At 31.2% G+C, this 27544-nt stretch overlaps 1 protein-coding gene and 1 non-coding gene across 2 annotated transcripts; one reads left to right on the top strand and one right to left on the bottom strand.

The window, feature by feature from the left end:
• Positions 1–7064: 7064 nt before the first annotated feature.
• Positions 7065–22264, bottom strand: LOC140446745 (endocuticle structural glycoprotein ABD-5-like). Its single transcript, XM_072539336.1, has 3 exons — positions 22248–22264; positions 11264–11412; positions 7065–8159 (listed from the first exon to the last, which is right to left on the bottom strand). Exons 1-3 carry the CDS (start codon positions 22257–22259, stop codon positions 7967–7969), a joined length of 354 nt encoding a protein of 117 aa, XP_072395437.1. The 5' UTR covers positions 22260–22264; the 3' UTR covers positions 7065–7966.
• TRNAW-CCA (transfer RNA tryptophan (anticodon CCA)) lies at positions 14616–14687 on the top strand. Its single transcript has one exon. It is a non-coding gene; the product is annotated as a tRNA-Trp (tRNA).
• Positions 22265–27544: the final 5280 nt, after the last annotated feature.

The following is a 27544-nucleotide window of genomic DNA, read 5'->3' as shown; positions in this document are numbered from 1 at the left end:
TTTTTTCGTATTTCCTCTGCAACTCTGTTTAATCCATGCGCTACACAAGTAACATGTATTAAATCTGGGAAAAATATTTTTAAATTTTGTCCTGCTTTCACCATATAAGGAGCAGCATCCGATAAAATAAGCAGTAATTTATTAGAAGGAATAGTTGTCGGAAGAAAAAAAGTTGCTAATGTTTCTTGTATAAAACGCGAAATTGTTAAAGCATTTGTTTTCTCAAGTTGCTGGCATGAAATAAGATGAGATTTTGGTAGGGTATCTTCTTTAATAACACCAATCAATAAATGAGCAATATACTTTCCTGAGGAATCAGTGGTTTCGTCTACAAATATGTAAAAATAATTATCTGCAATTTCTTCCTTAATATTAATTAACACCGACGAGTATAGCCCGTTCACATTATTTCTTCTTAGAGACCGATCACTTGGAACATTAAGTTTGCAATATTTTTTTAGAAATGAACTAAAATTTACATTTTCTAATTTTGAAAGCGGTATGTTTGCAGACACTAATGCGCGACATAAGTCTTCATTAAAAGTTTCTTGCTCATCTAATTTTTTTGAAGTAGATTGGAAACATTTAGCCATTGAAGTTTGATGTTTTCCTCCTATTTTTCCTTTTTTTGCAATGTGTGAAGCAGTTCTCACATGTTGGTCTATCTGAAATTTCTTCTCACATGCTATCTATAAATAAAAATAAAAACCTTTATTTTAACCCAACCTTTAAAATATAAAAATATACAAGGTGTTTTTGGTTAATCAAATAACTGGTTTGGAAAAAAAACACTCGCTAAGTGTTTTAAATGCAGTATTAATCCACAAATTAGTTTTTGTTACTAACCATTAGTACATCATATAACTTATTTTAAAATTCAACAAAAGTTTTTTCTTTGTTAATTCAATTACAATAAAAATAATTGTGTTTTAGAATAGCTGACTTCATAAAAAAAAGTAAAGGTGAAAAATTTTTCTAAATACACACCATTGTATTGTACCATGGACAATTTTTTCTCACTAAAGGAAGCTATTTTTCATTTAAAAACAACCTACGAGTACTAAATTTCAAGTAAATACGTTTATTGGTTTTAAAGTTATTGTTGTTATTAACTAAAAGAATTTAATTTTTTTTAATTTTAACACCCTGTATCTCGAAAAGTAAATAAGTTTGACCCCTCATTAACTATATCGTTTTGTTCAATTTTTCGAGAAGTATCTACAGTCAAACGTTGTAAGTGTCATTTGGAAACACCCTGTATGTATGAAATATTAGATATTTAATAGAAAATATTAGATACTTACAATTTTGCCACAGACTGAACAGTAGATTTTTCCCATATCCATAGACAGCTCTTTATAAGGTTTAATCCAAGTTGAAGCACTGGTTGTTTTAGGCATTATAAAATCACAATATTCCTTTTTGTTACGCACAACGAGTGTTTACGCTTTGAATATCAAAACAAAAATGATTTACAAATCTGAGCATCAAATTAGAAATGTTTAGGTACCTAATTCAATAAATTGGGAGATTTTGGAAAATCCCTAAATTAGGAACAAAACTATTAGCCGTTTACCTACTGTTAAGATACAATAAATTGTAGATAGATTTGGGGATTAGATCATAAAATGCAAATGAGCGAACCCTTAGCGATTATCCAATAACTGAATGCCTCAGTGACCGAGACTTTCTAAGAATGTTGAGGGCTACTTAAATTGATCTTCTTTGAAATTGTAAATGTTTTGTACCTGTAGAGATTACGTACTTAGATCATTTCTTGATTAAAATGACTACAAAATTTTATACAAGAATTGAAATAAATTGGTATGTTTAAAAATTTTCAAATACAGTATAAAAATCTGAACTTTTATGCACTTTATGCAAACTTTTATACAAATATGCCAAAATATGAAATATTTGCATAAAATATGCACAATATGCAAAATATGCAATATGCATATTTGCCGAAGTCTAATCATCATCTTCATCGTCATTAGTATCTGGTGCTGAGAATACAGTTGCAAGATGCTCTGCGAATACTGTTGTTTTTTCTGCGTTTGTGCGGACCCAGGTCATATTTGTTTTTCTTAAAGGTGAATTTGTTATTGTCGGTCGTTTAAACTTTTTTGTAGCATTCCATAAAGAGTGCTTTTTATGTAAGAGGTTCTAAATATAAAACTGGAAAGAGTCGTTTTTTTCTTCATATAATGCTCTATTTAGTCTATGACTTATCATATTGCCATATGTGTCGAGCTCTTCTTTTTTTCTGCTACCAGTTCTCTTATATGAAGGGGGATATTATGGTTTTCTTGCACACTTCTTTGGCGCTGTGGTGTTGCTTCCCATACTGTTGTTTGTAAAACTGTTGTTAAATAGTGTACTGCTTCCTCTACATCTTCGTTTTCTTTTATCCTAATATCTAGTCTAATTTTTGTATACACAGAATTTAGGAAAACATCCCAGTTTGTTTCTCTAGTTGTGAGTTTGGTTGGTGGTATTGATGATATTCATTATTGCTCGACCTTTAGGCGTGATTAATCTGAAACCCGATGTGGTGTGTTTGGCATTCCAGTCGCCTGCTACTATGAATTTGGATCCAAGAGTTTGTATGAAATCATGATACTCTTCGCTTGAAATTGGATGTCTATGTGGGTTGTAGACTGATGATACACTAAGGAAGGTGTTTGTTTCGATTTTAATAATTGCTGCTTGAATTTTTGTTGTAATATTAGGTTGGACTGCGTAGTGTTTAATTTTTGATTTATTAATAACAGCAGACCCTGCATCTGCTCCTCCGTCTGAATGGTTTGCATAATACACAGTATAGTAAGGTATCTTACTAACCGTTCTTTGTGTGGCATGGCTTTCAAATATTAATGGAATGTCTATATTATACATTTTTAAAAACAGTGATATCTCTAATATATGGTTTGAAATGCCATTAGCATTCCACGACGCAATTCATAGTGACTTGAAAGCTATTTTGTTATTTTGTTAATGACTATAGTTAACATGGTAAAAATCATGCTATTTTGGTTTAAGAGTCGAGAGAACATATTTTTAAATTTGTTTAGGAAATTTGATATATTATCTGCTAATTCATTGTTGTTATTTGCATTTATGTTTCCAATGGTAGCATCTCTATAACTGATTCTGTTGCAATTTGAGCATGATGTTGGGTAGGTATATTTACATTGGCATTGTTGACAGGATTTTCAGTGGTGATTTGTTTTGATTTGTCATGGTATCTGACGTAGTAGTTCACGATAAACAGAAAATCCTCTGTAATTAGAAGGATGGTTTCCATTGCAGTTAGTGCAAGTTACTGGCGTGTTTTTTGGTTTCTTGCAGTCCTTTGTGTTGTGTGATCCAGCGCATTTTACGCAATTATATGGTTTGACACAGTAGGTTTTAGTCTGACCATATTCTTGACATCGTGTACATTGTGGTATATTTTTTTCAATTTTCGGTGGTTCAACCCTTATTTTACAATGTTGTATATACTTGGGTTCAAATATTTCTTTGTTGTTTGTTTGAGGCTCGATGTCCACAAAAAAATGGTAATGGTTCACAGCTCAATCTGTGTCTGACATTTGTAACGTTCCTTACCTTATGACCTTTTTCTGGATTTCCGCTTTTATTTTATCTAACGGAAAATAGTGATGTAGATCTAGAATAACTGCTGTGTATGTTCTGTCTTCTTTAGGTTGGTATGTATGGTGACGATATTTTCCTCTCGTATGTGATGTATTAGTTTTCTGTATGATTCAGGTGTCTTTGGTAAAATTTTTATTGTGTTGTTTGTTAAGGCTTTAGTAAAGTAAGTTTCTACTTCTACTGCTTGAGATAAATTATCTACTATTTTGCTATAGTCATTCATGCCATATATAAAAATTGGAGGCGGTTTTGAGATTGGTAGATTTTTATTCGTATAATTTACGGAGTTTTCCTGTGGAAGTAGCTAAAACCTATTTGAGAGTGTAATTAAAGCTTCTTCTTCTCTTGAATTTTGACGTTTAAGCCTTTTTCTTTTTAATCTTATTGTTTGCCATGGGTGTTTATTATTTTGAGAGACTTCATGTTCTTCATCTGACATCGAATCATATTCATAGGCTCGTTCTGCATTACAGTTGAAAACTGCACTGTTGGGTACTGAAAATCATTTGACCGTGGCCCGTTCCCTGTTGGAAACATTTTCTCTTCACTTAGAGCTCACTTTTATTTCATATTGACTGGATAAATAAAAATTTATCTATTTACCAATAATCAATTTAACACGTTAAGCCCCAAATTATAAACGCGCACCTTTCGTCTCGGACCAAAGGATTTTTTTTTTACTTCTGACATCAAAGTTATATTAGTTTTTGTGTGTGCATGATAATTTGACGTTCTGACAATTAAAACAAGGAAAAAACAGTATGGTCATTTTTGGTACACACGGTCTGGGAATAAAATTTTTTGTTCTTGGTTTTACTCCAGACCATGAGCACCAGGTTGTCCCACACAGTTTGTAATGCATGAACAAAATATATTGCAACAAATATACATATTATGATATTTTATTACATTAACTTCTTAACAGTACTTGCATGGGTATCAAAAAAACACTTAATGCACATAAAAGTAGTTGAGGGGCAACCTGGACAATATGTATGTACTTTTTTAGCATATTGCATTGCGGATTGCCTTCCATCACGTTCTGAAAAATATTTATAACAAAGTGTGCATCTTCCTCTATTCTCTTTTTCGATAATGCAGTGTCGGACGGATTGTTCTTGTTGTGGTTCGGGAACACCCCTAGTGTGTAGCAATGACAAAACTATTTTTTTTTCGGAAAGAAGTAATAGATATTGTTTTACCCGTAACATATTTGTAAAGCACATACGCATTGACAACTGCCGTATTAGTCAAAAGTTCGATAGCGACTTTCCGGTACCCCTTGATACTTCTACGAATGGGAGAACTGTATGCTGCTTTTTGGTCCGAAACATCAATAAAGGATTTTGCTGCATTGTATTCGACAACAGTCGATGGCTTAGTAACAGGTCCCCGTTTAGTCTCTACTTCATTCATTGAAGGAGGATTATTAGTAGTTAGCAAGAGAACGTCTCTCTTATCTTTCCACTTGCTGACGATAACTTTTGTGTTGCTCTGTAAAGATTTAATTTCTCCTCGTTTGAGCTTGACATTTACGACAGCTTTTGGATTGTGTGCTGTGAAATGTGTGCTTTGTCTGTTTAACTCGTGTGCTAGTTCAACGCTTGTATAGAAATTATCCGTGAATAATGTTCTTCCGGTACCTAAAAGAGGTTGCATGAGTTCCATAACTACCCTTAGAAGCTAAGGATTTCTCTGATGGTATTTCTTTTCCCCCGTAAAGCTTCACCGCATATGTATAACCTTCAGATACACAAAGTTTAAACAGCTTGATCCCATATTTATGCCTTTTTCCAGGTATATATTGAAGAAAACTTAACCTTCCACGAAAAGGCACCATTGTCTCATCAATACAAAGAGAGTTGTAAGGCGTACAAATTTTCTGAAATTTACTATTCAACATTGTTATAAAAGGTGAGATTTTGTATAGTCTGATATTTAGTGGAATATTTTCATTATCGGAAATGTGAAAACACTGTAAAAGGACCTCGAATCGGTTCCTGCTAAAACCGGAATTTTGAGAAATCGCATTTTTATAAAGTGGATTATTGCTCCAATAGCCTCTAAACTCTGGTTTCTTGTCAAATCCCATCCACATTATAACTGCTAAAAAACGAAGTAGTTCATCTCTATCTGTGTCTTGCCATCTGCACAAAAGCGAATAATTTTTGATGGTCTCATTTACAATCCCCTCAACTAGTTTCTGTTGAGCATACCTATTTGTTTCTGTTATTAACAAATCTTGAATTTCATGATCAACAAATACTAAGTAAAAATCAATCAGTTCATGACTACGTATTTGATCTTCGTCAATGTTAAATCCTGGACTATCAATAAATTCAAATTTATGTAGTTCTTCCGGGTCATCTATTTCTTTCCACATTATTTTATCTGCTCTTAAATTAACATCGTCTATGTTGACGATTCCTTCAGTTTGTCTGGGTTCTAAATAATGAACAAATCAATACAAAATATAAAATTGCAAAGACATCTTACCAATTACTAAATCATCGACTGCATTAGAAGGACCTACTTCGTTATACATCTTTTGTTTCTTTCTTGGTCTACTAATATCGTCACCCCTTTCTAAAAAGTACGAAAACAATCAAAACACCAATTTATACTGTGAGCGAAATCAGTTACCTATTACCACTTTATCAATAGAATTACTGGGCCCAGTTTCTTCATCACTACTCGAATAACGTTGATCACTATCATTCCCTTGATAAGCAGGATCGTCGTCAGAGTCATAATCTGATATATTACAATCACTGAAATCAGATTCTTCTAGTATTCGACGAAGTTCTATCTTCTGATAATCCTTTTTTGTTCATTATATGAAGATATTAATACTTTTCTACTGCAGGAAATGAATACAATTGTCGCACACGATAATACCACAGTGAAATACAAATGTCAACAAAAATCCTAACCTACAAAAACTAGAGGCAGGTTTTACCAGACCAAGACAAATTTCCGTTTTCTATAGATCAGACCGTTCTAATTTATCATATAACAACACAGAAACTGCGTCCCTCACATGACCACAGTCTCTTAAACACGATAATATACTGAGGACGAATTGGTACACATGGTCTGTGGTAAAGCCATGCTATATACCAGTGTGGTTTACATGGGGTGTAACTTGTCAAATATACCAAATTTCGAGAAGATTAATAATTGGTCTTACTGACCAGATTTTAATGTAAGTAAGTACAAAAAAAAATTAATAATTAGTTAGCACAATTACAATAATTATCTTCAGAAAACTGCCAAAAATTAATATTTTTCGGGGAGAATCTCAAAATTCACATTAAGTTTGACAGTTATTTTGACAATGTTATTTATATATAGTAAGAAAAAGACAAAGTCGTTCTAAACATTTTATTAAAAAATTATAGGAAAATATTTTTTTATATCAAACATATGTAAAATTTAATTACATCTCGTTAACAAAAAAAAACAATACATTCAGTTTTAATTAAAATAAATTAAATAAATAAAGTTTTTTTTTATTTGCGAACTAACTGTAATAAATATAACTAACTCAAACACAAAATTAAAAGCACTTATTAGCTTTTAAAAGAAAGCAATTATAAAAAGCGAAGCTGACATTCAAAATGTTAGTGGTTTTACCTACTTCCATTAATTCAATGGAACAACACATTGAATAAATGCTAAAAAAACTGAGAGTTAGACACTGCATAATCTGAGCATACTGTTAATTTTCCCCCGAAATATCTATACATAGACATAATTCGAAAAAAGAAATATCAAGAAGACCTCGACAGTGTGATTTACGCTATGCTTTTGGATTAAGAGAAGCTCTTTTTGCACTTAACATACTGAATCAGAAGATCAGAGGTCAACACAAGGACACCTATTTCTGTTTCATATAATAAAGAATTTTATTATATAAAACACAATTTTGTAACGTAGCGTATAGTGGAAGGTAAACAAGTCAAGCTGGATCTCCCATATATTACTTTGGTAAACTCCGTATATATCTAAACTTATCAAAAATACAGCAAAGAACAAATAAAACCAGGAAAAAGTCAACTCAATTACAAAAAAAATAGAAATAAGGCTAGATAAACAAAAGAGGAGTAGTAGTCTATTCGGTTTAGAGCAACGAAAAATCTTAAAGCCTCATATATGTTTCCTTTAACATACATTAAGGTAAAAATATAACACCAGTAAGTTTTCATTGTTAATAAATACGATGATTATAGTCCAGGATATCGCCTGGACCAATCTATCGCCTATAAGAGATTGTACCTTGATTATTCTAAAAAAATCGTTAAATATGTTAGTTGGATTTAGGAAGATGCTCTCCAGAAGCGCGGTATCCATTTTCATCGGCTACATAAGTAACTTTGTAAGTAACTCCATCGGTTCCTACATAAGTATAAGAACCATGCACTACTAACGACTCTTTTTCATTACCAGCGTTTTTTATCTCCGCTTCTTCCTGTCTTTGTGATCCATCACTGGTTTCGTACCTGTAAAATAAAAAATATACGCTTATTTTAAACACATAATAAAACTGTTAAACTATTAGATTTAATAAAAATATGCCAAACTTTTAATTAAAATATGTTGATATTTCGGAAAAGATTTTCGCGGTGTGTCAAAACTATAAAAATATAAAGAAATTTTAGAAGTACAGTAGAATCCCGATTATCCATGCTTCACGGGACCGGGCGGTGGCACGGATAATCCGAACATTTTTTCTAATGTATATGTACATATGTACATTGTAGAGACATGCATATATACCTATCATAAAAAGATAACAGAAAAAATCAAACTCATAAGTTCAGACTAACTTTTATAGTACCTACATAAAAACATACATAACAGAACAAAAAAATAAATTTTTATATTAAATAATAAAAATAAAAACTACATAAAGGTATTATATATTTTAGGTGGCTATGCTTTTAAAAAAAATCAGTCACTATGGCCTGTGTTATGAGTTTTCGATTTTTTATAATTTTCTGACGTATTTAACGCAAATTTAAAATATCGACAAAGTCTGAAGATCCTTGTTGCTCAAAATAGTATATTACAACATTGACAGCTTCCTCAGCCTTTTGGTTAGTTATTCTGTTGATTAATAACGTTCCATCATTGTCTTCATCTTGACTCTCATTTTCGAATGCATCAGGTTGTGACGTACCAGGCTGATGGAAAACTAGTTCGACAATTTCGTCGTTGCTGAAGAGGTGAGAGCCTGACTCATTTTTATCATCTGTTAACCTCGTTTTCATGAATTTCTTCAAACACATCGGCGTTGCGCAATAGTGCAGTTAGTTCAGCCATGGTAGTGTCTTTATCATCATATTCCATGATACTTTCATCTTCCTCTAGCGTCATTATTTTGTAAAAAGCTCTTTGATAGTGGTCTCTTTCACTCCATTCCATGAATTTGCCACTGTAAAAATTGGATCTTTTATGGTGAACGATTTCTATAACTTCATCAGATGAACTTCATCCAACAAGTTCATTATAAATTCTTTTCGGTAGAGTCGTTTTATTGTTTCAATAACACCTTGATCCATTGGTTAAGCAATGAAAGTAATATTGGCTGAAAAAAAAAGAAAAAAGAAATTTCCATCGTCAGATTTTAGGGGCGCCTCATTGGGATGATCACCAGCATTATCCAGAAGAAGAACCGCCTTTTGTGGTAATTTTTCTTTCTTCAAATATAACTTTACTTTAGGAATGAACTTTTGATGAAAACAATCTTTGAAAATGTCACAAGTTATCCAGGCAGCCTTCTGGTTATAATAGTGAACTGGGAGATTCTGTCGTTTCATATTTTTCAAAGCGCGAGGATTTTTTGACTTTCCAATCACATTTAGCTTCAGCTTATGGCTGCTAGACACATTGGCACAACATAACACGGTTATTCTCTCTTTACTTTTTTTATGCCTAGGTGCAATTATCTCATTACCTGCAACTAAAGTTTTTGTAGTTATTGCGCGCCAGTATAATGCTGTTTCGTCAGCGTTATAAATTTGAGAAAGTTGTAAATTATTTTCTGTAATTATGGTCCCCAGCTCATAGAAAAATTCCACCATTGGTTCTCCGTCGGCACTGAGCTTTTCGCCTTGGATGGTAAGCTCACGAATTCCGTGACGTTTTTTGAATCGATGTAACTAACCACTGGTGCATTAAAAGGTTCTTTGATTTTCAATTTTTTGTGAAAAATCTCCGCTTGCTTAGCACACATTGGTCCCAAAATTGGTACGCCCTCAGATCTTATCTGCAGAAACCACTTGGAAAGCGCTTCATCGAGTTAATGAAAAGTTGATCCTTTTAACGATTTCCGTGCAGATATGTTCTTAAAAGAGTCAGATTGAGATATAAAATTTTATAGTTTCAATTTGTTTCAATTAATATCGCGTATTGTTTACTTACCAACTTCCTAGCTCCGTGATAATGATGTGACACTTTCACCCTTTTCACTTCTGTTAAAAATCTCTAGTTTTTGTTTAATCGTTAAAAAACTTCTCTTTCGTTTAATACTGGTTGTTGACATTTTGAAAATAAAAACATGTTATAAGAATATGTAATCAGAGTAACGACTGATTTCTAGCTTCCAACTATGTAGTAAATATGTACTAAATCTCACACATTTGACGTAACACGCAGCGCAGCGGCATATTATAAGCTACCGGTTTCCAGGGATTCCCCGAGCACTGACGCTATAGATATTACATTATGCGCCTTTCCCAAGACGTAGTAATTTGCGTTAAAGTCATTGTGATAAAACGTCAATTCAATGTTAAGTAGCACGGATAATCCGCACACGGATAATGTACTATTGTGTACATTACACACACTGTACTATTGAAACTTAATAGTTTCTATCTGTTTTTTTATTGGCTAGCTATTTATGTATGTTAGTATACCTTAAACAAAAACTTGTTATGTGATGCCGATGTTGCTGTAGTGGACAATTTAATATTTTTCTTAAAGACAATCCTCTAATATGAACTCTAGTTTACTGAATAAAGCATACTTTTCTACACAAACGACTTTTATGAAAGCAGATTTCATGAAAATGTTTATATTTTAAAAAAATAATATAATATTAAAAAAAAAGATATATTTTTTTTAATATTTTCCATACTCACTACCATTCATTTAATACCTGAAGAAAAAACGTGATTTAAAAAAAAAAATTAAAAACAACTTACTGACTATCGCAGACAACTAGTTTCAGAACAACTAGTAGCAGGATTCTCATAACTTTCATACAATCGTACCAGGAAAGGAGTTGTGAGTTCCCATAGAGTTCTTAAAGGACTTAAAATTGAAGAATCGACATAATCTGAATACTATCAATCATACTTTTATGATTATGGCATAAGTTAGAATAGAAGATACTTGTTCTCCTATTTGTTTTAATAGGTTTTTCCTACTGTGAAATCACGAACCTTACTAATGAGGAAACGATTAGAGAAAGGGAGAGAGAGAAACTTACCAGAGGGAAAAAAGCATCCTTCAAATTTCAAAATAACTGGAGAAGTAAATCGTATAGAGAATAGTTAAACCCATCACCTATCATGTGCAATAAATATTACCAAATACTTACGAAAAATTGTAGTTGGGTAATCCTATATTGCTCTCATGTTTAACGATTTTTGATTCTCTGTAGTTTGGAAATTTACCATATTTTGGATCAGGCCTTTGTGGATACTGACAACTGACTGCGACAATGACCACGCATAAAATCCAGAATGTCTGTAAAAACTTTGCATTATCCAGTTTACTAATAAATTAATACCTTAATTTATTTACAATTAATTAAATAAATTAAAATTTATATATATATAATTATTAGTTAAATTTAACATTACTATATTTCAATCTGAATCAATTTAATAATGTTACCTTAAGTTAAAATTAAATTTAACTAATAATATACTGTTCGAAGTGCATCTTATGATCTTGTTAGTTCTCTGCAAATTAATGTTTTTTGCTTAAGCTTTTTTACATAATTTTTATATACATGTACAATTACCACATGGTCTTTTGCAGTGCTAAGTTTGAGTTAATTTGTAAACTGTATTTAGTTTCAATTAATTGTGTATACAACATAATCTTATAATGTCCATTGTCGTAAGCTTCTTTACATATTTAATATCATTTACTGCTACATGTCTTTTTGAGGTAACACACTTATAAGAACTTTTCTATCGATGTTTGGTTTTTCATATTGTTCTTTTTAGATAAACTGATGATGCTTTCTGATTAGAAAGCAAAACGTCTTCAATGAATAGATGAAGTAGACAATTTCTTTGTCTTTTTTCTCTCCACCTTTTGTCCGAAAAACCCACCACTTTTCGAGTGATCCTTAATTTATATATATATATATATATATATATATATATATATATATATATATATATATATATATATATATATATATATATATATATATATTTTTTGTTGATGATAAGTCATTAATATATAACATCATTAATAATAACATCCAGAACTTATAGTCACTATATATATATATATATATATATATATATATATATATATATATATATATATATATATATATATATATATATCTTTATCAGCCTGTTTTTACTTAAGTTATTGGAATTTTCACCATTTTTAATAATTCATTGGCGGATTAATACCTCTATGAAAGGTTGTCACTCCATCTTTTACGCGGTCCTCCGTTACTTCTTTTGCCGATTGGTGATTTATCTCTTGCTATTTTTACAATACGGGTCTCCTCCATTCTGCTTATGTGGTTATTCCCTTCTTTCTTTCTATTTTGTGAGCATTCATGTATACACTGTACGTTACATTTTCTTCTAATGTCTTCACTTTTGTTTCGATCTCTCCGCGTATTTCCTGTGATTCTTATCAGTACTCTCATCTCTGCCGTTTCCAGTAGCCTTTGCGTTGTGGCTTGTTTCTGAGGTATGTGTCATTATTGGTCTTACACTGGCTTTATAAATTCTTGACTTCGTCTCAGTGTTAATGTGTCTGTTTCGCCATATAGTGCTATTAAGGCATCCTGCCAGTCTATTTTTGTTTTGTACTTGATCTTTCACTTCCCTGTGTAGGTTTCCTTTGTAATTTCCAGGTATTTTATTTCCATCACTTGTTCAATACTGATGCCGTCAATTTCTATTTTACATCTGGTTTACTGACCACTATTGTTTTAATTTTCTGAGATGAGATTGTCATATTAAATTCTTTTGCTCTTATGTTAAATTCGTGGACCAGTCTTTGCAGACTATCTTCATCTTGGGCTATCAATATTGCGTCGTCTGCGTAACGGAGTATTTTTATTTCTTTGTTTCCTATTCTGCATCCTCTTCCGTTATTAATACTTTTGATGATCTTATCCATGATTAAGTTAAAGAGCATGGGGCTCAATAAGTCCCCTTGTCTTATTCCGCTGCAGGTTCTGTAAGTTGTCTATCTATTCTGACTTCCATTTTATCGTTTTGGTAGATGTTTTTGATAGTTTCTATAATATTTAGAGAAACCTTTTTAATTATACAGAAGATGGATTACATCTTACTTTGTCAAACGCTTTCTTTAGGTCAATCAGACACATAAATGCAGGTCTATTATCCTCTAGTGATCTCTCAGTAATTTGCTTTATAACGAATACTGCATTTGTACACGATCTTCCATTACGAAACCCCTGTTGTTCATCTGCTAAACTTATCATCTGATTTATTAGTACTTATAAAATTGTAGTTGCAAGTTTTAGGTTATTTTTTACATCTGTATAAACTTCCTTTTGTGAATGGAAAAATTAGTTCGCTCGTTTTCCATTCTTCCGGTATTTTATTGCGTTTTACAATTTTATTAAATAATGTTGTTAATTTTTCTGTTATTGCTGCTCCACATATTTTAGTAATTCGTTTGGTATCCCATCTTAACCTGCTGCTTTTCCGTTTTGCATATTTTCAAGTATTTTACGAACTTCCTGTACATTTATATTTTTTATTTCTTCATCTGTAGTGATTTCTGGTGTTTCAGGTACTAGAGTCGTTTGTTCTTCCTCTGCATAGAGCTTTTTTAGGTAGTCAATCCACGTATCATTTTCTACGTGTCTTAGTTCTATTAGTTTCTTTACCTACGTTCTTTGACCTCTTATCATGCATAAACAGTAAATGATATTTACAAGTGTTAGCCCTATAAGAAAACTACCAGCATTGGGGGTATATTTTGAGGTTCCCCCAGGTTCGCAGTGTCCATTGAACATAATATGGTATGGTCCTGATAATGGCTAAGACTATTGACATCTCAGAGAAAAAGTACAAAACTACAAAAAGTATAAAAGCTTTAGGTATATCATCCTGTCAAAAGATATGCTTGTTCAAACCATTCGAGAAGCCTGGTTTGTTACAGAAAAAAATGTGTTTTTAGAAAGCAATGCACGCACTAACTAAAGTTTTAATAATGAAAAAAATTAGACACTTGATGCTGGAAGTATGAATTATTATTATAAGAACTTACTGACTATTCACCTGATTTGACTTTCTTTGACTGTCACTTACTTATTATTAAATCTTAAAACGTTGTTATGCAGGTACTATAATGGTTTTGGCTAAGGGCGACTTAACTTTAGATATTAAAGGATACTTTGTATATGATCCAAAATTTAAGAGAAATAAATAATTAAAATTGATTATGATTACTTGATTAGATTTTTTTACCTAGGTATAGGTAGAGAAGAGGTTATTATTAAAACATGACAATTGCAATATTCTAAGCGGCAAGATTAATCTACCTTAAAATTGTCAAATGGTATTAGTTATTAATCATATATAATTAATCTATTTAGTGGACTTTGTCTTGCTAATGACTTTATTATTTTTGAGAACATTATTCCATGTAATGAAAACTGGAGAAATTTCAAGCTAAACACCGTTTTATACAGTTTGTAAACAATAACTGACAACGACTCCGTGGCGCAACGGTAGCGCGTCTGACTCCAGATCAGAAGGTTGCGTGTTCAAATCACGTCGGGGTCAAATATTTTTTTTTATTTTTTTAGTAACTTTTAAGTAGTAACTATAATATACCTAGGTATAATAATAATATTCTACATACATAGATGTTAAAAATGGTTCTATAAATTTTATATCAAGAATTGTGTGTGCGAAAATAATATCAACTTTTAAAATTAGTACTTATTTATATATTATTCCAATTCATGTAAAAATATTAATTGTTAATAAATTAATAGTAAAAATATTAATTCTTGAATAATTTTGAAGATATTATCAGTCTTTACCTCTAACTTAACGTCTTAATATGCCTGCCTTATCCTTTTTTTATTATATTTAAAACGAAGATTATTAACTAAACTGTTTATAACAGTTTACGTATTGGCAAAAGTGGAACTAAAATAAGTTATTAAAGATCTCAAAAATAACAAGAAGTGTAGGTGTAAAAGAAATTGTAAACGAACTCATAACGAGGAAGGTCCAGACCTTCAAGAAGCATTGCATAACTTCGTAATGAAAATATGAGAATATGAAAAGATAAAAGATGCTTACAAATTAGTCGGAGGAAATATTGCTTCCAATATTAAAAAAAGGAGATGTCACTAACTGTTATAACTGCAAAGTACTTACATTGCTACTTGTACTATATACGAAACTGGCAAATTTATTAAGAGCAGGATTTTCAAATATAAAGAGACATTACGTACTAGAGAGTGCCAAGAAGGCCCCAGAAGAGACAGATATACTGGATACAAGATCTTTTCACTTACTCAATAGGCTTTTGAAATTGAATTGAATTAAATTTTTGAAATTTAAAATAAACAGACCAAATGCTGGTAAACGAAAACCAAACCCCAATGTAAAAACAATTAATAAATCTTCTAAAGCTGTAAAACTGTTTAAAATTTGACCTTATTTGACAATAATAAACAACGCTCTTTATTCGTTCCTAAGGAGGACCATCTAGCTGTTGACGAACAAATTATCACTACAAAATACCGCACCACCTTAAAAATATAATACTGCAAAACTCTACAAGTAGGCCTTCAACAATCAAGGACTTAGTGGTGTATAGTTTATTTCACGAAAAATGGTTGAGTGCTTAACTATTGCAATAAAACCCGACCGAAAGTACCCCAGCTTAGTCAACATTAGTTGAGAAGGTAAGTATTCAGGTAAAATTGAAGCTACTGTGGAGTGTCGTTATCTTGTTTGTATAATAAATTCCTGGTAATATAAAAACGATTAAAAAATCGTATAAAATTATAAAAACGATTAGAATACATTTTATTTCATAAAGTTGTAAACATTTTAACAGTGAGTTTCACTATCAATGGTTGATCTTTTAATGACCACAATAAATTTTTTGATCGTTAAGTATTTCCTGGAATAATTATACAGGTTCCCTCTATTCTGTACAATTTGTAAAAGTATACAAAACCGATGAGATATTTATAAATATACATTTTGTTTCATTTAGTTGAAAGTGTTACAAGTGTTACCAGTGTTGTACCTAATTATACCTATAAAACAGCATTATGTGGCGTCCGTGGAAAAACATTGATGGTGCTTCTTCCAGTGTTCCAGCAAAGAAAAAGCATTTATCTGCTGACGCTAGAGAAATCGTAAAAACAATATATAGTTCTTTACTTACAAGAGGACTTACTGCTAATACTGCTGCCAGTGAAATATTTGATTTAACGAAAATACCTCTAACCACAGTGAAAAGAATTACATCAAATCCCATTAAGTTAAGAAGGAAGCGTAAGGATGCCGGTTCTACCAAATGTATTGACGAAAGTGATAAGGACTTAATAAGATGAAAAATTTACACATAGTACGAAGAGCAACGGATATCTACATTAGATGCTTTAAAACAACGGCTTACTAATGATGATACACAAATAAACTGTAGCCGCATTAGTCTTTGGAGGATTTTGTCTAAAATGGGCTTCAGATATCGTACAATTGACAAAAGGCAAGTGCTTATGGAGTACATCGTTTACAAAAGTGGCGTACTGAGTATATAATTTCCATAAGAAAGTACCGTACAGGAGATCGACCAATAATTTATCTGGACGAGACATGGTTTGACACTCATGAAACACCATCCAAAGGATGGTTCGATTCTTTCAACAGGTGTCAAACAAAAGCTCCATCAAACAAAGGGAAAAGAATAACAATTTTACATGCAGGATCATTGTTGGGTCCCAAATGCCTTATGGCTTTCTGCAAAGAACATTAAAGACTCCTGCGTGGACTACCATGAGGATACAACGGCAGCGCTTTTTGAGCAATGGTTTAAGAATTGTCTTATACCTAACCTTCCTAAAAATAGTGATAGTAATGGACAATGCAAGTTACCACAGTCGTCAATTACATAAGTCTCCAAGTGCAAATAACACGAAAATTGAAATTCAAAACTACCTGTTAGAAGACGATATATATTTTGAAGAAAGTTATTTAAAAAATGAACTGTTAGAAGTGTTAAAATCATTTTCTATTAAAAAAGTATATGTTTGTGACGCATTGGACGAGGACATGGGACATACAGTGTTACGGCTTCCGCCCTACTATTGTTTAATTTAATCCCAAAGAGCATATGTGGCACCAACTAAAGTCAAATGTTAGGTCACAAAATGTTTCTCCGACTTTAAGTGGTAGTGTAGTCGAATTAATAAGGAAATGTGTTGATGATATCTCCCCAGAAAGTTGGAAAAATTCAGTACGCCATGTAATGAACGTAGAAAATTCATATGTTACTTTGAATCACATAATTAAACAAATTGTTATTAATCTTGAAGAGGATAGCGACAGCGAAACAGAATTAGGTATTTAGGAATTCATAAATATATTTTGGTTATTTTGGGTATTTTTTTTTTGTAAATATTAACTTGTATAGATTTTTCTATATTTTTTTTTTCAATTCATCTATTTTTTGTACATTATGTATTCGTTTGTATGTATATACTGTAAATAGAACTATTATTACTGTACATTTTTAACGATATCCGATTAGGAAGAGCAAAAACTTTTAAACACGCCAGTTTTTTGCTGACAGTCCTAAGCCTGTAAAAAGTGTGAAGGAAAATAGCTTTCTGAATTTAGATCCATATACTACAATTATTTACGTAGAACAAAAAAACTACTTTCTTCATGTTAAAAATTGTTCAATTATCAAGTATATTCACTTGAACAACCTGAAAATACCATATGAAATAATTTAATAAATTTTTATAATCGTGTATTACACAGCTACCAATGAAATATATTAAATAACAACCTTTTTGAAGTGCGGCCCTATGTACTTCGGTAGTTTATTAAGAGACTCTTGTATACACAATAGGATCAACTCAGGTAACCATTAAGCAGTCAATCATTTTTCGTAAAACAAACTATAGGTACCTGGTTTTAGTTACAACTTTGACATTTTTGCTGGTGAACAAAGCAATACTTTTTCAAATTCAGCGCCTGCATTTGCTAAAACCAGAAAATACATTTGCTTGTGACTTTCAATAAATACTTTTGTATTCCTTCTTTATATACAGGGTGTTTATTTCATAGCAATATCAAAATAAAGTTGGTCATAACTCGTTAAATATTCTGTATAGTACAGTAAAACTTCTAGCATTAGCATATAATAAAAACATTAACATAATATAATAAAAACAAATAATATGAGAGGAATTTAAATATGAGAAGATATACAGGGTGTCCCATTTAAGAAAAAAGATTAGGAATATTTGATTTACCAAGTAGTTATTAATTAACCTGTAGAATTTGGCATATTTTCCAAAACTGGAGATTAGCATTGCCTACATTTTTTATAAAAAACTTTTTTGGATATTATGTATTAAAATGGAATTATCAACCAATTCCCACTAAAAACTCATCATGTATGTAGAAAAGTTTATAAGCAACACCCATTTCGGTTTTCGCAATGGAATGGACAATAGGAAGAGAGAAAAATAAACAAATTGTACAATAAAGTACAGATATGAAAATTTTAATGTCTGGGCAAAGTGATACGAGGAACAGAATAATAGCTTCTGCAAGTTATCATGCAAGGAAAGATTAGACGAAAACATAGCGTTGGCGTAAGATGGATGTCTTGGTTCCGTAATGTCAGAGAATGGTTTACGTATTTTACATATCAACTTTCTAGAGCTGCTCTAAACAAAATACAATTACCGAATAGTGAGACTACTTTGTGACACAAATCCTTACTTTGTAACAGTGGCATCTAAAATTAAACTTATTTGTTGAATTTGGCTTGTCTAGAAGAAATGTTAGAAGGTTTTCTACCAAATTAAATATATATTTTAACATAATATGTTGTCTCAATTCAATACTAAAATGTTGCTTTTTTATTGTTTTTTTTTTTAACTTTGTTTCATAAAAATATTTAACCCTTAACTAGTCGCCACATGGTCAAAAAGACCGCACGTATTAAAAATTGCTAATATTTCGGAAAAAAATTACATTTCACAACCACGGCCTTCAGTAGCTTACTCATTCGATACAAGGGGCCTCAGTACTGAATCAGAGTAGCAGGAGGTTTGTTGATTAGGAGTTACAGCGCAAAGGTCATAATTTCCGTGCGCGTCTAGTCAGCTAAAAAGTTTTTATAAATCGTTTTATTATGTTTCTTATCACCTTAAGGTATGTATAAACGCTAGCTTTTTTAAATAATATACTATTTTACTTTTGTCTTATTGTTTAGTAACCTTTTGAATATACCTCTCTTTCTTTCCCTATGTAATTAGTCATCAAATTTTAAATTACTTTGCAGCAAATTACTATTACGATATTTCATAATTTTCTTTGTTCTATTATTGAAAATCAAATACCTATAATTTTTTTTAAATTTTAAGCTACAACAAACTTTTATATATAACTTGTTTGGCTTTATTTTTAGAATGGACTATTAGAAGCAACAAACGAGACTTCAAGCCCTCGTGGAAGAAGAACCGCTTGATATAGAATATGACGACGACGATGACGAGAATGAAGTAAATCCGGAAGTTATTGATGAGAGGTCGGAAGATTCTGAAAGCGAACAAGAACAGGATTTAGAGGAAATAGGAGAAGTTTTACTGAATAATGTACAAGAAGAAAGTGTTTTTAGGGGAAAAGATGGTACAGTGTGGAGAAAGCATCAAAGAAAAAACAAAAGGGAACGTATGAGCAAGCCTAATTTAGTAAAACAATCACCTGGGCCTAACAGATTTACGAAAAAGTTAAAAGACATTTATGAAATATGGAGTTATTTCATTGATGAGGACATGATTTACATAATTGTAGAATCCACTAATAAATACATTGAAAGTATAGCAAGCAATTTCTCTAGGGAGAGGGATGCAAAGCTTACAAACCCATCTGAAATTAACGCTCTTATAGGCCTTTTATATTTGGCAGGGACATGTAAAGCCCAACACCTGAATACAGAAGATATCTGGCAAACTAATGGCGAAGGTATCGAAATATTTAGACTAGTTATGTCCTTATGTTATTATCCCGATTTTGGTTTCTTCTAAAATGCATTAGATTTGATGATAAGGCCGATTGTGAAGAACGTAGGAGACTGGATAAGATGGCCGCCATCCGAGTATTTTTTGACAAATTCGTAGAAAAGTGTAAATCGGGATATAACTCTTCGCAAAATTTAACATGCGATGAAATGCTTCCTGGATTTTTAGGGAATTGTCCTTGGATATAATATATTCCAAGCAAACCCTCAAAGTATTGGCTCAAAATTTTTAGTTTATGTGATGCTGAAATGTATTATACCATAGATATGGAGGTTTATGTGGGTCGTCAACCAGATGGCCCATTTACTGTAGACAATTCCCCGATCGAAGTTGTAAAAAGAATGTATGAGCCAATAAAGAATTCTGGGCTTCTAATTCTAAATTAGAAGCCCAGATTCTAATTCTAATTCTTCATTATTCTAGATAATTGGTTCATTAGCATTCCTCTAATAGATGTTTTAAAGAAAGAATTTGGATTGACTGTTGTGGGGACCATTAGAAAGAATAAAAGGGAACTGCCCCCTGAATTACTTCAAGGATGTCATCCTCTAAAATCAAGTATGTTCGCCTTTAGCGATACATGTACCTTAATGTCGTATATCCCCAAAAAGAAGAAAGTTGTGTTGCTTGTTTCAAGTCTACATGATGATATAGTCTACAGGACGCTATAGATAGAGAAATATTTAAACATTATAAACCAGAAATTCTGACATTTTATAACAAAACAAAAGGCGGGCATTTCCTCTTATGGATGAACATCTACGGGTCCGAGCAACAGTAGACAATTTAAATAGAGATCTGAAGTTACGTATTAAGGCCATATGTAATATTCCTAACACAGACGGCACTCCAACGAATGAAGGAGTACATGGTAGATGCTACTTTTGCGACCGCAAAAAGAACCGGAAAACGACTGTTTCCTGCTGTAAATGTAAAAAGTTTTTATGCAGAGAACACACACGTGCAGTATGCGAAGAGTCCCAAACTGAACTTATTCGGATTAACTAAAAGTTTCTATTTTTTATATCGGAGTAGAAAATAGTTTTTTGAATGTTCTGTCCAGTGTTTTTAACATTAGTTTACTTTTTATATTATTTTGTAATACGTTACTCTACTTATTAAACCTTAATTAAATCGTGTTTTACTTAAACTTCAAATACTTTTATTAACACAAACTAAGAAGTAAAAGACCGAACGGTCGTTTCGACCGCGCGAGACTACTAATTTTCAAAAATTCTTAGCGACTACTGAAGGGTTAAGAAAAGTAAAAACGCAGGGATAGAAAATTAATTATAAAAGTTATTAATTATAACTATACAAAGAAACCTCTAACTTTGAGACAACTTTCTTTGAAGTTTTCTTGATTTCCATAACCTATAGCGAATCATATTATTTACTGAACATAGAGGAAAGAGTGTAATATCACGTTGTATTTTTAAAATTATAATAAAACAAAAGTTTATGTACTATACCATCACAAGACCTAAAAAAGTGTCAGAAAGGAGCCTCATTTTACGACAGTCATAATGTTCACCTTCGAAAGAAGGCATTATTACAATAGCATTATTAATGTCTGCCAGCAAAACATAAATATTAAAAAACTAAAATTTATTGAAAAATAGGGTAAGAAAAATATTGGGGGGAATATTGGAAAAACATGAAGACAAATGGTTCTAAAATAGAAACTAATAAACCTTACAGATAATGAACAGGAGAAGTATAACTAAAATGTTAAAATTAAGTCCAATTGAAAAAGAATCCCTCTAAAATAAAAATGATATATGTACAATAATATTAGTAACTATTTTAGTCACAGATAGCCAGCAAGATCTATTGAACAGTTATAAAAAATATTGCAGTGATTATATCTCTATCAGATAAATAGAATTATTTTAAAAAAAGTTATTATTAATCTTTTAGAAATCAAATTGTTAACAAGATATATTTTATTGTGAGCACACTATATATTTTGAGTCGTAAATTTAGGAACTTTTTATACACCAACAAAACTTTAACACCACATTTTTTAAAACACAGACCACTAATTACATACCATTGCTTGCATTGTGAGTGTAGTGATAAACTATAAATCACTTCGTCTTAACACTCTTTTATATATCCAAAAATTGGTTGTCAGCAATTGCACATATCCTGAGATTCCCATCAAAGGTTTATTGTCTAATATGATAGTAGATCATGACAACGTGATAAGTAAAAATACTAACACGGTTTAATATCCTTTTTGCATATTAATGAAAGGGTAATTAACGTATTTTACGTGGTTTACGTCTTTACGATTGACAGATAGTACAAAGATCTATTTCAGATGATGTAGATATGGTAATTGAGTTTCTAGAAATTATAAAACAACGTGTGGAGCAATTTAAGAATATAACTGTTTCTAATAAGAGTTTTTTAAAGCAGACAAAAATAAGAAATAGCAAAAACATCAAATAGGGAAGAGTATCTTAATATTGTACCCTTTTTGTTTAGGATTTGTATCAGGTAAAAAAATCTTAGAGCTGCGATTTTGGGCTAAAAATTTTATGTAGTAAGCAATAAGACAATCCACAAGAAATCTAAATTCCTGTAGTTGGCTGTGTACCATATTTTACAACAAAATTATTTAATTTTTTTTTAGAAAAGGTATAATAATAAAAACCCTAGCGGACTACATCACAGAACGTTTTCGGAATAACTATTCCATCAACAGTGCTATCTTGATTTACACGTTTAAATATACTAAATACATGGGTAAAAACCCTTTAAATATTATATGATTAGCTTTGAGTTACATTTTTTATAATTAAAAATTAGGATGTTTAAGTTGCAATAGGAATTTATTATATGGCAAAGTAATACTCCACTAGACGAAATCTAAGGACTAGCAACCCCACTGGAGTCTTACGTTGCTATATAATCAATTCCTACTGTAACTTAAACATCCTAATTTTTAATTATGTAACTATTATTTTTATGTAATTAATAAAAATGTAACTCAAAGTTAATCATATACCATTTAAAGGGTTTTTACCCATCTGTTTAGTGGATTTAAATATGTATATCCAGTAATTACTATTTAAATGGGAATAAGCCACAATTAAAGGTTAAAGTAAGTTTATTGACGTTTTAATTTCCACTTCGGAAATCGTTCTCAAAATACAAACATTAGTAAATTAAACAAATTGTGTTTTTGAAGTTATACTTCTATACGCACGGTCGGCATTGGAAATTTGCATGAGAGTGAATCTGTGAAACCATTACATATGTAAGATAATGAGTAAGAGAGAGACAGAAGATATATTTTCTCTCTCTTCCTCTCTCGAGAATAAAAATGTTCCTTTTGTATATATATTTAATATTATATATATATATTGTTATGATATGTAAAATCGAGAAAAATATTGGTTTGTTTAAAAATATTTCAAAGTTCAAAAACATTAAAATAATTCAGATAAGTAGGATAATATCCAACAAACATTTCGGAGAAGGAAAGTTATTAAATCCTTGGATTTCCTGTACTAAACAAAGTGTAAGCTTTGCATTTATTTCTTTGTTATACTTGAGTGACCCGCATAAGTTTAAGTGAAAGCCACAGACAATTGAACGGGGTTTTTTCAAAATAAATTAATGCAGTGATTAAAGACAATAGAAGGGATTATAGAAAGTGGTTTTTGTTAGTTTTTAAGAATTATAGAAAAATATTATTTGTAAATAAGTTTTAGGAAATTTATAAGTATAGGTAAAAATTTGTTTGTTATCGAAATGAAAAAATGGGGGAATTGTGACGAGTTGTGATTGGCGGAGATTGAAAAAGGCGGGATAAATGTGTAGGAAAAAGTTTAGCGAGATTGAGGAGAGAGAAAAGATATAGTCAGTTGATTTTCCAAGTCTGTAAGAGGAACAGGGATTGTTCTCTGGTGGTTCGCAAGAAGTAGCAAGCAGTAGTGTTGAATGTTAGTGAGTTTTTGTGGAGTTAGTGTATCTGACAGAAGCTAAAGCAGAAAAATATTGTAAGTCATATTTTCCTACTTATATTCCAAGAGTCACTGTTCAGGCCAACGAGAGATTCAGTTTATCGTAAAGAGAAGATATTCCAAGAGTCATTTTTCACTCGGGCCAACGAGAGATTCAGTTTATCGAGAGGAGAAAGGCTATCATAATTTGAATGATTGTTGCTTTTGAAGGAGATCATTAAGGACGATATACTAAGGACTATAGCAACAATCTGTTGTAAGATTGCTGATTACATAGGGAGCGGTTGAGAGGAGATAATACAGTCTACAAGGAACAAGGATCTGGACCACTCATCATCAGAGAGAGATATTTTTGTTTTCTGCAGTTTTTTTTTTCTTTTATTGATAACACAATTTTTACACGTAATTTAGAAAGGATATAAATATTTTGATTAGGAGAGTTAGAATAGTTTGGGATTTTGAGTTTTCAATTAATATTGTTTGTACCATTAATTTTGATTGTTCACGTACGGAGAACAAAATTTTGAGAATCCTTATATGAGATTTGTTTATTGAAAACTTTTGAGTGTGAATTATTTCATTAATTTTATTTCAATATATAGTGTTAGATCATATGTGTTTTTTATTATTCCGGTATTCTCTGGACCTTACCTTTCACATGTAATAGCATAGATATTGAAGCACGAATTTAACCCTGAGATAAAAGAATTAAAAATTGTGATAGAGTCATAATCATATCATTTAAATAATTTTAATTAATCAAAAAAATTAATTAGCTAATTATTGCTAGGCGCACCAAGACTTTAAATATCACAATAACATATATATATACATATATATATATATATTTTCTCCCAGCGTATGAAGTGAGCCACATATCAAAAGAAACTGCGGTTGAAGTGAGGTCCTGTACAAAGTGAGGTCCAGTATATGGACCTCACTTAGTCAATCAATGTAAGACTTTTTCGTAGACATGTACTGATAGCAAAAACTGTTTTTTTACAAAAAAAAGTGGGACCTCATTTTGTATGGTCCACATCAATTTTTAGTTCAGAGATTTTCCGCATGGAAGCGCTGACTTTGGCGTATATTTTCTAACCATGTATATTCTATGCCCTGTTGAATAACTTACGATACACATAGTGAGGACCATAGAACTGGCAACATCTGTTCAACCCATTTTAAAACAGTGGATCGTCGCATAAATTCAAATAGTACAAAAATGTATAATACTTTAATCCTTTTTGAGAGCGTAGACGCAAAATTTTGGTAGCATTCTTTTTAACCACATTAATTTTTTTCGAATCGTGAGAAAACTAATAAATATTTTAAAAAAAATTAAACGCAGAATAAAAGACTACATTATTGCCGAGGGCAGAAAGTCCCTTATAATAAACAAAAAGTTTCTTTTGAATGATATATTTAAAATAAAAAATCAGACTAAAATTGTTTTCACCTATGTGACTTATTAAAATAAATATTATAGAAGTTCTCAGGGACTCTCGATCATAGATAATACAGTAATATTTCATTCTGCGTTTATATTTTTCAAAAATACTTAATAGTTTCCTCAGGATTCGAAAAAAATGAACGCATTTAAAAACATTTCGAGCGAAATTTTGCGCCTGTGTTCTCAGAAAGGCTTAAAATAATATACATTTTTGAAATCAGTATTTCAAAAGCTTTTAAATAAGGTGTCACATGATGTACTTTCCTATTTAGAAAATCAAAGTTATGCCTGTCACCTGAAAAGGTATCGCGTAAAGTTCGAAACATTGACACTATAATATACTATGATTATTTTAAAATTCGACCTGTTCCAGCGGTTTTCTTATGTTCTAAAAATAAATAAGTTATATACAGCATAGTGTTAGCAAATAAATACACGTTTTTTTGTTTGATAATTTTGTCCCTGAGGGCCAAAAGTAATTCTATATTTTTAGACATATCTTCTGTAAAAATAATACAGGAACTCCCCCTCCTCGTTTTCCCTTTATCACTATTCGCTTGAAAGCTTTCATAAGGAATTTCTCACTCTCGCTGATACAACTATCAATTTATGTAGAGGTTTGATTGTCGATATTAGTTGTGTAGCAATTTACGGTCATTCTTTGTAGTTCATCTACTCTTCGTTTGTTCAGTAATATAAGTTGTACATAACAAATTTCCTGAAGTATTCTAAATGGCTTTTCATTACTTAGATCCTGTTGTAATATGTTTCGGAATTTTTCTCCATCAATATTCAGATATGATTTTAATAATGTCAGATCTTCAGCTAGAGGAATAAGCGATGGTTTGTTCCATTTTTTTGCCGTAGATCTTTATTTGCAAGAGTAGAGATCTCATACTGCCATTCACTTGAAATTAGTACTTTCAAAACTTAAATTTTTTTCATATTTTCACTTTCTGTACTACAACTTTTAAGTTGTATACTATAAGATACATCAATGCATTCTTTTAATTGTGTGCCCATGTTAGCAGCTAGTGATGGCGCTCAAAACTTTCATTATCAGTATCACATTTAGCTATTATTTTGGTACATTTTACTATAGTATCAAAGTTAATTGGATCTAGTGCACCAAGCAAATTTTTCATTTATTTTCTTCTTTATTTCGATTAGAAGAGATGCCAGTTGTCTCATTTTTCTTGATGCAACTAGTAGGTACTGTTTATCTCGGTGACTTTTCAAATAACGTTCTGTAACAGCACAAATTAAATTATCGGTTTTAGCTGTGAAAGATATCATATCTGATCTCATTTTTGGAAATACTTCTTTCCTCAAAATATCACTTTTGGAATATGTCGAACATAAAGATTGTCCTTCTGTTTGAGCATTATTTCTTTCTGTGGTGTCTGTTGTATTATGAGGGCATTTCTTAACACGTTTATAAAGAAATTTTCTTTTATAGAAACCTTTACAAAATTTGCAAGGTAAATAGGATGATATTGTTGCTGGTTCTAGTTCTCCCAATAAAGGTTTTCGCACAGGGACAACACGATCATTGGTACAACTTTTTAAAAAATTTCCCTTGCTTCTGAGTCTATTAAAAAGTATTTTTTTTTACTACAAACTGAACATGACAAAATTTCTTGAACTTCAATCTCGGCTTCATAATGTCTGGTAATATGTCGAGAAAATTTAAGAACTTCTGTATCGCAAAAAAATCAATAGTCTTTTTTATTACATAATCTTTTTTCTTTTGATCTCATTACCTAAAAAAATGGTAAACAGAAAATGTTTTTGATGAATAATAAACATTAAGCATTTTAGAAACTTGGTAAAATATTTATGCAAAAAGTTAATTGTATTGTACAGGGTCAAATTAGATGCAAAGTATGGGAATCTCGTAAACGGTAAAACATAGGGAGAAGG

Source organism: Diabrotica undecimpunctata, chromosome 7, assembly GCF_040954645.1.
Source record: "Diabrotica undecimpunctata isolate CICGRU chromosome 7, icDiaUnde3, whole genome shotgun sequence".
Classification (NCBI taxonomy): domain Eukaryota; kingdom Metazoa; phylum Arthropoda; class Insecta; order Coleoptera; family Chrysomelidae; genus Diabrotica; species Diabrotica undecimpunctata.
This window is presented reverse-complemented; position numbering and strand designations above follow the sequence as displayed.

What these genes read in the sequence shown, in the direction of transcription:
- LOC140446745 (XM_072539336.1), bottom strand. An exon ending in TTACCCAACTACAATTTTTC is followed by an intron (nt 8,160 to 11,263) that starts GTAAGTATTTGG and finishes TTTATTTTACAG; the next exon opens with GTACGAAACCAGTGATGGAT.